Below are 12,170 nucleotides of genomic sequence, written 5' to 3' on the forward strand. Positions count from 1 at the left end.
GCATGGAGTTTGATAACAAAAAAAACCCACTAACCTGACTACTGGGTAGGTCATTATTGTGAACTTAGCAAACAGTATTGTTCTGAGTAGAAAAGCAGCTGTAGTAGTGTATTGTAAAAATAAAATCTGTTCACAAGTAAGAGCTGATAATGTGCTGGACAGGACCCAAGTCAGGGATCACAGGCAGAGTTGTGATGTAGGGTTTTGTGTGGAAATCAATAAGACATCTTTGGTATTTAGTAAATATGAATGGCTGAGAGTAGTCAAGATTATTTGGAGATCCTTCCCGATGAAGATGAAGAAGACAAAATGAATCGGCCATCCATAGAGATACCTTTACTGGAGGGTGCACACTCGGGTAAAAACACGATATCATATGTGTGGGTGATTTACTGCTGGGTCAGATTGTGACAGTATTTTGTGCCTTAGAGTTATTGTCACTGTTTTGTCTATTCATGGATGTGAGGATTGGTCTGTATTTGTTTTCCTGACAACTGTAAGTTTTCATTCATTCTTTACATTAGGAATTCCTTGGCAATTTTATGGTAGGTCATTCAATAAGTATTTTGTGTCAATACCATCAACTGGTCAATACCTTTCCATTGTGTTTGGAGATTTTACTTAATTACTCCCCACTGCCCCAATCATTACATTCACATTGCTTTATGACCTCTGGGGGTTAATTGAATTGTTCCATGTGGGGTTACCACTGTGAACTTAAGAAGACAGGTTAATTGACCTGTGACCTAGATTTTATGTCAACAATGACAAAGCCTGACTACCAAAGTAGAGGTTTAGTGGATACTTCAGCTGTTTATTTGTGACTTGCTTCTGCTGTGGGCCTACACTCTCTAAACTCTCTGTCAATCATAGCTCATTAATTGCTGGAGTGCGTAGGCATTCACAATACCTCGGACAGTGCAGTTGTTAGCTGCCATGTGCTAGTGCATTGTTGAGATGGAATACTACAATGACTATAGGTTTACTTGTAGGGCCTCTGTTCCATATTCTAAATGTGGTATGTATTAGTTTGTCAAGTCTTTAATGTCACAAACATTTGCTATTACTTGTCTGATTGGGTTTAGAAATATAAAATAGAAGACATATAAATGAATTCCGCCTTTTTAATTTTCATGTTTGTATCAATGAGTAAAAGTTGATATGCTGACTGTTAAATTTGATCTATAAAATTGATATATTTCTTTGAAACAATGAGTATGTAACCAAATTCAAAACTAGGTCAACATTTTAATCAAATGCACATGCTTTCCTCTGGTGAATAACAGACATCCTGGCTTAATTTGATGAAATTTGGATAGGTGAAGTCCTTTTTGTAAGTCATTGTCAGCATGCAGTGTACGTTGTAGACTCAATCAATTTAAAGATGTATAAGAGAATACCAGTATTTATTATTTAGTTGTTTTTGTGAAATCTTAGGAAAAAAGTCTGTACACAAATTAAAAAGTCTATATATGATGATTTTGTAAATGTGGAAGAATAATCTAACTTCATTTGAAACAAATAATTTAAACCTGACACGTACCATTAAAAATAGTATAAAATGAAATAAATATGAAAATTTTATACTGTATGAGTTAATTACACCATACATGCTGAATTTTTTATTATTTTAAGGATCTCTGGATGTTGACCAAGTGAGCCCAGAGTTCCCCATGCAGTCTTCCGGTCAGTACCGACCAGTCAGTACGACTAAAACGTACGACTATGCAGACTGTCCACATCAATACGAGGAACTCCCACATCCTCAGTGAGTAGCTCAGGGCAGTCTATCATTGATTTACTCCATCAGAATAGTTTAATACCCTTTTTCCATCAAATATTAATTACTATATAATGGGAAAAGTTCAATAATTTCCATGTTTTGTTATTTTGCCCTTGTTTCGTGACAGATCTGTTGGTATTAATTACTATATAATGGGAAAAGTTTGATAATTTCTCTGTTTTGATTTTTTATCGTTTCGTGACAGACCTGTTGATTCTGCATAAAAATATGAGCTTTGGAGAAAGTTGATATTGCGAGATAATTTGGCAAACAGTAAAGAGTTTTGAAACAGAAATTCAGGAGGTATCTTGTATTACTTTATCAGATAACTGCATTTAATGCTTACGTCTGCTGCAGTTTGGAAGCTATCTTTAAAATACATGGAGTTGTGTGAGTGCATGACGCCATGTAGAATTTACAAGAACTTTTCATATCTTTGTTGGAAAGAAAAACATTTATCCATCATCATTTTTTTTTTCTATGGAGAATCAATAATTCAGAATTTATATGACTTTTTTATCATTTGACATTTCAGGACTTGGGTTAAAAAAACATTAATATTGTTGAATAGGATTGTAAACTAAAGAAAATGTCAATATACATCAATCCCCAAGTCACCCACATATCTCCACAAAGTGTAGTAACCTTTTAACTGAGGTTCAGTAACAAACAGGTTCTGGTAGCAATGCCTCTAACATATGGTAAAACAATAAACAAAAAATCATCAGGCTTTAAAGGAATCTGTTACTCCTGATTCATACATAATATATTGATATTTGACCATTTCCTAGGGAAGCAATGAATATTGAGAAAATCCCTGTATAATCCCGGCATAATTGGTAGATAAGCAAGGATGGGCAGAAGTTACACAGGGAAATTGATGTTATGTGACTGAGATAAAAATTACCTAATCCCCAGATAATGATTTAAGGACAAATGGTTATTAAGTATATCTGATTAATATGTAATCACTGTGCATACATACATTACAAAAAAAACAGAAATAACCAAACAAATAGTTAGTGTAGTGTCTGTTGATATTGAATCTGTATTGATTGACAATAGAATCATGAAAAAACACCTTATTGTAGAATGCTTCAGTTTCTCAGACATGCAGATGAATGTATAAGATTACAGAGTAACTTCTCTATGACCCAAATACATGAATTATGAATAAAAGGATGCTCTGTGGATGTGTTCATCCACCAACCCAGCCAAGCTTATCTAAATCATTTAAATTAATTTTGACTTTTAGAAATAATGTAATGTTGGTATATATAACTAAAAGTATTCAAGCATACTGATCTTCTCAAAATCTACCTCCTCTCCATTGCCTAGGACAAACATATGCTTTGATTTGAAACTGATACATTTTTTGAAATTTATCTTATTACAGAAATATTTCAGAATCTAATGTAAACTGTGGGTAATTTATACAGCAGTCCATGAAATGCAGTACATATAATTAGAACTAACTTTGATTCAAGTTCATTTTAACTTTTCAGGCTACAGCCCAATGGCATGTCTCCAGATTCCGTGGACACTCATTCCTCCAATGGCACCACAGTTACATCTGGAATACACTCAGAGCATGAGGAGATGGACGGGGCAGCTCAGTCATCAGAGGAGAGGTACCATTTTGTATTGATGAAAAAGTCTGGAGCAGTTGGATGTTTCTTCAGGCTCTCCAGATAATCTTAATACAAATTATTTTTGACATCATGTACACTGTCTTTGCTATATATTGTTAATTTCTTTCTTTTGCTATTTTATAAAGACTGTCAGTAAATTTTATGTTGGGAGTACTGGAACACAGAGAACAGAGCAGTAAAAACTTATCTTATTTTTCACAGGAAGAGGTTTAACCCACTATATGATGCCATGATCAACACCTCCCCCGTCATTTACAATAAAGTGAATTCTACTGTGAAGGCTAAGCAGGACCTGACAGTGATGTCACAGCTGAGACTGCTGAAGCTGGCTCTCCTCCTTCTAATACTCATCTCCATTGCTTCACTCTTCATCAGTATCTATGTTGTCATTGCATTTAGTGATGGTAAGAGTTATCTCCCTTAAAAATCTCCAACACAGATATATTTAAAAAGTAGATTTTTAGATAATCTTTGTAAAAAGAAAAGAAGAAATACCCTAGACTTTGACTGAGGTTAATTGCCATTTTAATGCACATTTTACAAATCCTTAAGTACAAATCTATGTGTAGTGTTCATCTTCTCAGGTTCGTCCATTATCACTTAAACCTTGACCACCAACTTATACATGTGTATCTGTAAATAAGTTCGTCTGAGAGTAAAATACAATATAAAGACAAATATATAGTGCATAAAGCTTACATACTGTAATATAAAGTTGGATGAGGCAGATACAAATGTGGGTCTTTGGGTCAATCTTGCTTTGGTATAGTTCTTCAAAGTTCAAGTATATGACTTAATATGGATAATATTTGGATCCATTACGAGGTCACAGTGTGATTGTTTTATAAGTTAATAAGTTCAGTAACATCTGTTTTAGGTCCAGATAAGGTAGCATCATTAAAGAGAGAGTTACAAAGTCTACAGTCCAATTATACCAACATAAAAATGAAGGTAGGTGGCAAAAGAAACTTCATGCTTTAGATTTAAAAATATATTTATGTTTATTTGGAAATGTTCAGGGCATGGAGTTAACAAATACATACACAGTAATGGTAGGGTGGAAAATGGTCATGAGGAATAAGGGATCATATTTTCAAAAGACGTCTCTTTGGAAAATTCTTAGTGCAGATAATTATACTTTGGGTCTGGATGAAATATTCAATAGAATAACTTCTTTAAGTGAGATTAAGGATTAGAAGAGCATTGTATTTTATATAATCAGAATCACATGGTCAGGCATGATGAATGTTTGGAGAGGTATACTTGATATACTCAACATGTCGGAAATTTAATCCTCTAAGCCTCAAAGAAATGAAAGTAACATCATGTATAGTTATGTATGTTGTCTTTGTTTTGATGTAAAAATCCCATAAGTAGAAGGTTAACAACCTATCATTTGTATTTTTAGATGATGATTCTGGAATCACTTGTTGCTGGCAATAAGTCTTTTGAATATATCAGTGACCTTGATGATAAGGTAATTATGTACTCTTATAAAGAGACCATGTACAGTCATGAATGTGCAGATGTATCCTGTATAAGTGTGCACTTGAATTTTCTCCTTCCATTGTTTTATATGTATTTTGCCACTTGTAGTTAGGATCTGCCTAATTCTAAAAGAATTTAAAACTTTCTGAATGTAATAACTTTAACACATATTTGTAAATACATATCCCATCCATTTTCATGGAATTGATTTCAGTCTGGTCTTTGGAGTTATATTCAGGTAAAATGGTTTTTGAGTAAAATCTGCATGTTAGATATACATGTATAAATATCTATACAAAACACATTATTTATGCATTTTCCCCTGTGCATGCAGATCCTGTCATTATCTACAAAAAACAAGAAAACCAACATCCTCATTCAAATTACATTTATACATATGTAGAATCATGTGAAGGATATTAAGTAAAAAGAAAATTATTACATATAACTTTTTCTTAATGTCGAAGAATTCTGTGGAAGGGAAGAATACTACTAAGTTTATGAACAATAAAGTACACTAATCTAACATATCTGATGTATTGGGAATATACTTTCTTCAATATGAGTACTGCTGTGTTGGAATTTTATCTGTAAATTATGGCACAGATCTGTAAGTCTCTACTCTTTTTCAGCTGATCCATTTTCAACAACAGACAAAGGAAAATATATCATCACTACATACAAACCTCCTACATACAAAGACTGACATTAATCAAATTGAAGATCACTTAAGTTACAGTTACCACAATCTCACTTCCATCATAGAATCCCAGAATGCAACATTTCAGGAACAACTCCTGAATATCAGCAAAATGCAGGGACCTCAGGTAAAAATGTCAAAATTCTGAAAATCCTCTATGTGATCATGATTTAACAATAAAACATAATTTATCCTGTTATGATATGTGTTCCATAATTCTTAAAATGTCAGAATATCGCCTAAAATTTATTGCTTTTTATGCCCTTTTCACTACAGCTTTTGAAAGACTTATTAATTAGAAAAATGTGATTACAAGCTTAAAGGGGAATAACTCCAATATAATAATTAACATAGAAGAATAAAAATGTGGAAACAAAAAATTCTTTCAAGAGAAATACTATAAATATGTATTCTTTATTAGTTTGATTTACTACCTGCATTGTGAATGATAAGAAGGTTGTTGTTGATTTATAAAAGTATGATTTACAGGGTCCTCAGGGTGTGGGTAACCTCAGTGCTTGTTTTATGGAGGAAGAAGTTTCCACCTCACCAATTGACACAACGTCGACTTCCACACTAAATCCTTTTCCACCACGGGAATATTTGGAGGTATCCATATCTTTATCATATTTCTGAATATTTACATTTGCCTTTCCTTATATGACAATACAAATTAAATTGACATTTAATTTTTAGGACACCTGAGTCACTCAGGTGACCTATTGCTATCTATTTTCGTCCATCGTCGTCCATCGTATGTTAACATTTCAGGGATGGGGTAATGGTAATTTGTAATGGTAATTGACAGTAATTAATTACAAATTTCGATGTAATTGAAAGTAATGTGTAATTGGCCCAATTTTCAATTACATGTAATTGTAATTTAATTAATTACTTTTGAGAAAAGCATGTAATTCACAATTACTTTTCAATTACATTCAATTACACTGGTGTTTGATAAATGGGAAATAGCCCCCCCTCCTTTTTTCAAATCCCAAACACTTTATTCAAGAAAGGTTAAATGATTTTTAGGACAAAATGTTCTATAATATATTAAAAAAAAATTATGTTTTCTTTATTTAGTGAATTGCTGTTTCCTCTCTTCGAAACTTTTTAATCTTATTTATCTCCTTGTTTATAAATATATTAGATAAAATCAATAATTTCAATTAAGTTGTTTATGAATTGACACTTAAAATATCTAGTTCAATGGCTTCTAATCCTTTGTTTGCCATACCTACAGCTTGTGTAAGAAGTGATTAACAGGTGCTAATTAGTGCCCTAGGGTCATGTACATATTGACACTTAACTTAGAGATTTTACACACATTTTGACTTTACCTATTGATAGTTTTATACACATACATTGACTATGTCTTCCCACAAATCTTTTTTTAAAATATATAATTTGGTGTTATAACACCAATTTTTCTATTTTGATAAAAATTTTTGGGAAGACAGTAGTTTAACACACAATATGTCAAATACTATAACATTTTGAGATGTAGAGCTTAGGATGATGAAAAAAGCAGGAAACAAGGCAAAACGCATCCATTGATTTGCATAAATATATCAGAAAGCTTAAAAACGGACACATGAATTAATGGAAAACAGCACCCAGGTCCTGGAAAAGGACCATGTCCCAGTTGAAAATTGGCTCCTTTTTCCCCAAAAATTCAGGTAACAATTCCCAACTGATGACAAAATTCAATTTTTTGAAGCTGTTTATATAGAGAAACAACATGTTTTGAATTTTAATCATTTTTAAACATATATATCATGTGTATATGGGGAACAAGTCATCTATTTAACTCTTTAATCAAGAAATAAATATAAATCAACAATATTTCCTGATTTTGCCACTTTTTCGATTAAAAATTCGCAATTAAAAGGGTACAGGACCCTGTACCAAAAAGGGTCAATTAAGCCCTGAAACTTGCTATATTAGTCAGTTTTTATTTATTCCTGTCACAAATGCTCCAGTGTAAAATATCTTCTTTGAGGTAGAAAAATCTTTAAACCTGATAGATGTAGGTTAGGGGACACAATATTTTAAATTTTCATTAACATCTAAACAATGTTTACTTAATGTAAAGAATAGTAACTGAATCTATATGAATATAAATGAACGTTCATGACTATTTATCATTGTTTATTTTTATATGTTTTTTCTTAATGTAATTTGTAATTTAATTAATTACATTTGCAAAGTAATTGTAATTTAATTAATTACATTTCAAAATCCTTGTAATGGTAATGGTAATTTAATTGAAGGTTTTGGGCAAGTAATTGTAATTTAATTAATTACTTCCCTATGTAATTGACCCCATCCCTGTAACATTTGCACATTTTCAGCTTCTTCTCTGAAACCGCTCAACCAATTTCAGCCAATTTTAGCATATGGCATCTATGTGTGAAGGGGAACAAAATTTGTGAATTTCATGGTCCCTGCCCCCCTGGGGCCTGAGGGGTGGGGCTAAAACCACCAAAATTACTGCAATCTTTAAAAATCTTCTTCTTTACTCCTGGACATCAAGCAGTCAAACTGTTGGCATAATTGTAATAAGCATTGAGCCCTCTACCAAAATTGTGAAATTCATGGCCCCAGGGTCGGGGTTCTGGTGCTAGGGCAGGGCTATATAGATCATATACTGAAAGTGCATTTTTTCTTTAAAATCTTCTTCTCTACTCCTGGGTATTATTGAAACTAATTAAATACATAGTTATGATAAGCAAGAATGACTCTATCAAAATTGTTAAATTCAAAGCTCCAGGGGCTGGGATTCTGGTGCTAGGGCAGGGCTATATAGATCATATAGTGAAAGTGCATTATTTTGAAAATCTTCTTCTCTACTCCTGGGTATAAAATAAAGTAACTAAGAACATAGTTATGATAAGCAAGGATGCCTCTTCCAAAATTGTGAATTTCATGACCCCAGGGTCAGGGATTCTGGTGTTAGGGCGGGGCTCTATTTATTATATAGTGAAAATGCATTAATTCTTTAAAAATCTTCTTCTCTGCTCCTGGGTATTATTTAAACAAACTAAGTACATTGTAATGATAAGCAATGATGCCTCTTCCAAAATTGTGAAATTCATGGCCCCAGGGACGGGGTTCTGGTGCTAGGGCAGGGCTATATAGATCCTATAGTGAAGGTGAATTATTTCTTTGAAAATCTTCATTATTTGAACAAACTAAGTACATTGTTATGATATGCAAAGATGCCTCTTCCAAAATTGTGAATTTCATGGCCCCAGGGTCAAGGGTTCTGGTGAAAAGGGGAGGGGGACTCTATTGATGATATAGTGAAGAAGCAAAATTTCTTTCAAAAATATTCTTTTCTGCTTCTGGTTAAAAAGCAAAGAAGCTAAGTATATAGTTATGATGAGCAAGAGTGCTTCTTCCAAAGTAGTGAATTCATGACCCCTGGGTCAGATATGCTGGTGTAAGGGTGGGGCTCTTGATAATGTAGTGAAAATGCATTAATTCTATTAAATAATCCTGTCTGCTCCTTAGTGTTAAGCAGATTAAGTTGATCCCAGAGTCAGAGGCTCTGGTGTTTTTTTTTTTTTTGGGGGGGGGGGGGCTCTATTGATAATAGAGTGAATCTGGTAGTTAAAATGCATCATTTCTTTAAAAATCTTCTCTGCACCTGGGCATGTCAGAGGCAAAAAGAGTAAAAGTTTTAATAAGGAAGGGTATTTTTACCAGATTTTTGAACATCTGGACCATTTCGTCAAGTGTTCTGGTCCTGGTCAGGGCTCTATTAATTTGCATTCTACTGAGGGGAGTTATTCCTCTTTGCCATTTACTTTTGATGTACTTGAGAGGTTAACTAAATCAGAGAATTATGCAAGAATTTTTATTGTATAATACAAAAAGTACTTTCATAGTTTTAATGATCAGATAGACTTGTAATTAATAGATAAATAAAAATGAGACAAAATAACTTGTCTTATTAAATGTTCATCAAAGACCAAGAGAGGCCAATGTAAGATTTCAACAGGGGATTAAAATAGTGTATGGTGATAGTGATAAATGGGGAACAGATTAGAACCTAATTTATAAACTGTAAATGAATACATGTACTAGAATAATTATTTTGTTGATCCTGGTCACCCTACTATCTTGCTTTTGGGCAACAAAGCTTCGCCTTTCAGTTCATTTCATACCAGTACTCTATGGATCCTCTAAATTGTTGTATTATACTCAGGTGACCGTTAAGGCCTTTGGGCCTTTTGTTAATGACATGAAGTTGGTCACATGATCTGACTTTTTGGCAGTCTAGACTGTGACGTCATACATGATTATGTTGCATTTCCATAACAAAGTCTAAATAGTGTATTTTTTCTTTGTAACATGAATAGATTTAAAAATGTAAATATAAAAAATAAAATATCAGAAGATTTTAATAAATATACCTTTGGGCATTATAGGATTTGATCATATGACCAACTTCATGTCATATCCCAATGAAACTTTAAAAAATGATATCTTATTTCTTAATTACACACTTATTGTTTATTGTATTTTTTTTTTTTTTGTATATTGTATTTTTGAGATAGTACTATTAATTTTTTTTTTTTTAGAAATATGTGGTGATGTTTGTGACATGTTCTATTTCTGGAGGAATGTACCACACCTTAAAACTTACGACTATAGATAGACACAAAGTGCAGTATCAGTGTGTTTGTAGTGGGCGGGTAAGTGGGGAGACTGTTAGAAGATGTCGACTTCATGTGTGGCTCTGTCCTAGACTCTCGTGAAGTCATACTAATGAACACTGGGTAAAACCCAAGGTCCACCAGCAAAATCCAAAGAAATCTAGTCAGGAACCGAATCATTATCTAATATTTTCTCTCAGAACTCTGTCCAGCCACCTATATTTATGTAACATACGACCAGATAATTTTACAAGTTCTAGAAAGATCAGCCAAATAATTACATGTACATGTATTATGGGCATGGCAATTTAATTTTACTGCATGTGTTCAATAATGTCTCTCCTGTTGATCTTGGACAAAACTTTTTTTTAAATCAAGGTGGTGAATAATTTTGCTTCTTTTTTACACAGACTAAATGTCAGATTATTTAGATAGGATATCAAATGTAAAAATCTGTTGTTACTTCTAAGATCTAAAAATAGCTTGATTTTCTCTCACTATTCTCTCCTACAAATATTCAAGATTTCTCTTTTATTGAGGACTGTTAGTTTATGGAATACAGCTTACAGATCACTATGGATAACAAGAAACCTGTGATGTAAACAGAATGGCATAATAAGAGATTTGAAGGGAAATGAAATTTTAAAAATATAGAAGTATACAAGTTTGACAGTTGTTATAGGTATAAATTGTACCTTGTTATAGCAAATGGATAAATAACCATTTTATTAATTTTATTTTTTATTTGTACCTTATGAAAATTTTGTTTGTTTCTCTTTGTACAATATATATGCAAAGGTGCTATATTGTTTCAGGTACCAATGTACTAAGTCAATGAAAATAAAATGTGATGCATAATATTGCTCTTTGATGAATTTTTATCTTTCAAGGATCAATCCTTTTGTGTTAATATTTTATTTATAACAGGTGAGAAACATGTTCTAGCTGTCTGTATAAAGCCTTAAATAAATTTTCTGAATTGCGGAAAAATCTTGTCAGCTTCAATTTTTTTTTTTTTTTTTGAACATTGATAAGTAAACAACAATAGGTGTATTTTTTTGTACATGTATTACACGTTTAATCTAATTGGATCTTTTTAAAACTATATCAATTGAGTAGCATACTTGGTAGAGTGTTATTTACAGCTATGAACATGGCCTGTGTTGGTGTTGACCAAAAGCCTGAAGTAATGGAATGATTTAAAAGTGTACCTACTAGCTCTGACTTTTAAAAAGAAGTATTTCATATGATACTACAGGAAACAATGCATTTTTTATTAGACCTAATTATATCTCTTAGAGTCTCTTAGATGCTATTATACATACCAGGCTATGTGTTAAAGTACTTACATGTATATATATATATGGTATGATATCTCTCTCTCTCTCTCTCTCTCTCTCTATATATATATATATAAGTACATGTACTGCCAGCTGCAGAAGTTATTTCCCATGAATGCCTCAACCTGTACACCAGAAGAAAGAAAATAAACAGAAAAGCAGATTTAAAACAAAAATACTCAGATTTAAGTACAGTACTCCACCCCCACAGCTCTGTATGGTGAACAGCAATGTGTTTCTGGTCCTTTATAAACAGCTGATGTCGTTATCTGATCATCTCTTGGTCTTGTACAGTATCTGATCATACAAGGAGTGTCGACCAGTGCCCCCCAGACATCTCTATCTACACTCGGAATGACTCCAATCTTTATGGAAGTATAGCACAGAAAGAGAGGTAGGTACAAATTGTTGTCTACTTATAAAAAGTAATTTAAACGTTTCATCTTAAATATTTTGATTGAAAATAAGAATAGGGGACGACCATTTGATATTGATTCGGGGGGGGGGGGGGGGGGACTGGCAAAATTATTCAAAATCAGATCA

The 12,170-nt window shown here is 32.8% G+C and overlaps 1 protein-coding gene across 1 annotated transcript in view; it reads left to right on the forward strand.

Annotated features, from left to right (window-relative positions):
- Positions 1–12,170, forward strand: part of LOC133182041 (uncharacterized) — a 22,651-nt gene continuing 10,481 nt past the window's right edge. The window contains exons 1-8 of the mRNA XM_061316748.1: positions 1–358; positions 1,636–1,768; positions 3,289–3,414; positions 3,637–3,839; positions 4,313–4,386; positions 4,844–4,912; positions 5,577–5,750; positions 6,113–6,232. Of these exons, the coding sequence (XP_061172732.1) occupies positions 250–358; positions 1,636–1,768; positions 3,289–3,414; positions 3,637–3,839; positions 4,313–4,386; positions 4,844–4,912; positions 5,577–5,750; positions 6,113–6,232 (1,008 nt within the window). The 5' untranslated portion in view covers positions 1–249. The remainder of the gene's footprint in view (positions 359–1,635; positions 1,769–3,288; positions 3,415–3,636; positions 3,840–4,312; positions 4,387–4,843; positions 4,913–5,576; positions 5,751–6,112; positions 6,233–12,170) is intronic.

This window comes from Saccostrea echinata, unplaced genomic scaffold (assembly GCF_033153115.1).
Source record: "Saccostrea echinata isolate AGI-Se365-2 ecotype Australia unplaced genomic scaffold, CSIRO_AGI_Sech_v1 ptg000009l, whole genome shotgun sequence".
Classification (NCBI taxonomy): Eukaryota; Metazoa; Mollusca; class Bivalvia; order Ostreida; family Ostreidae; genus Saccostrea; species Saccostrea echinata.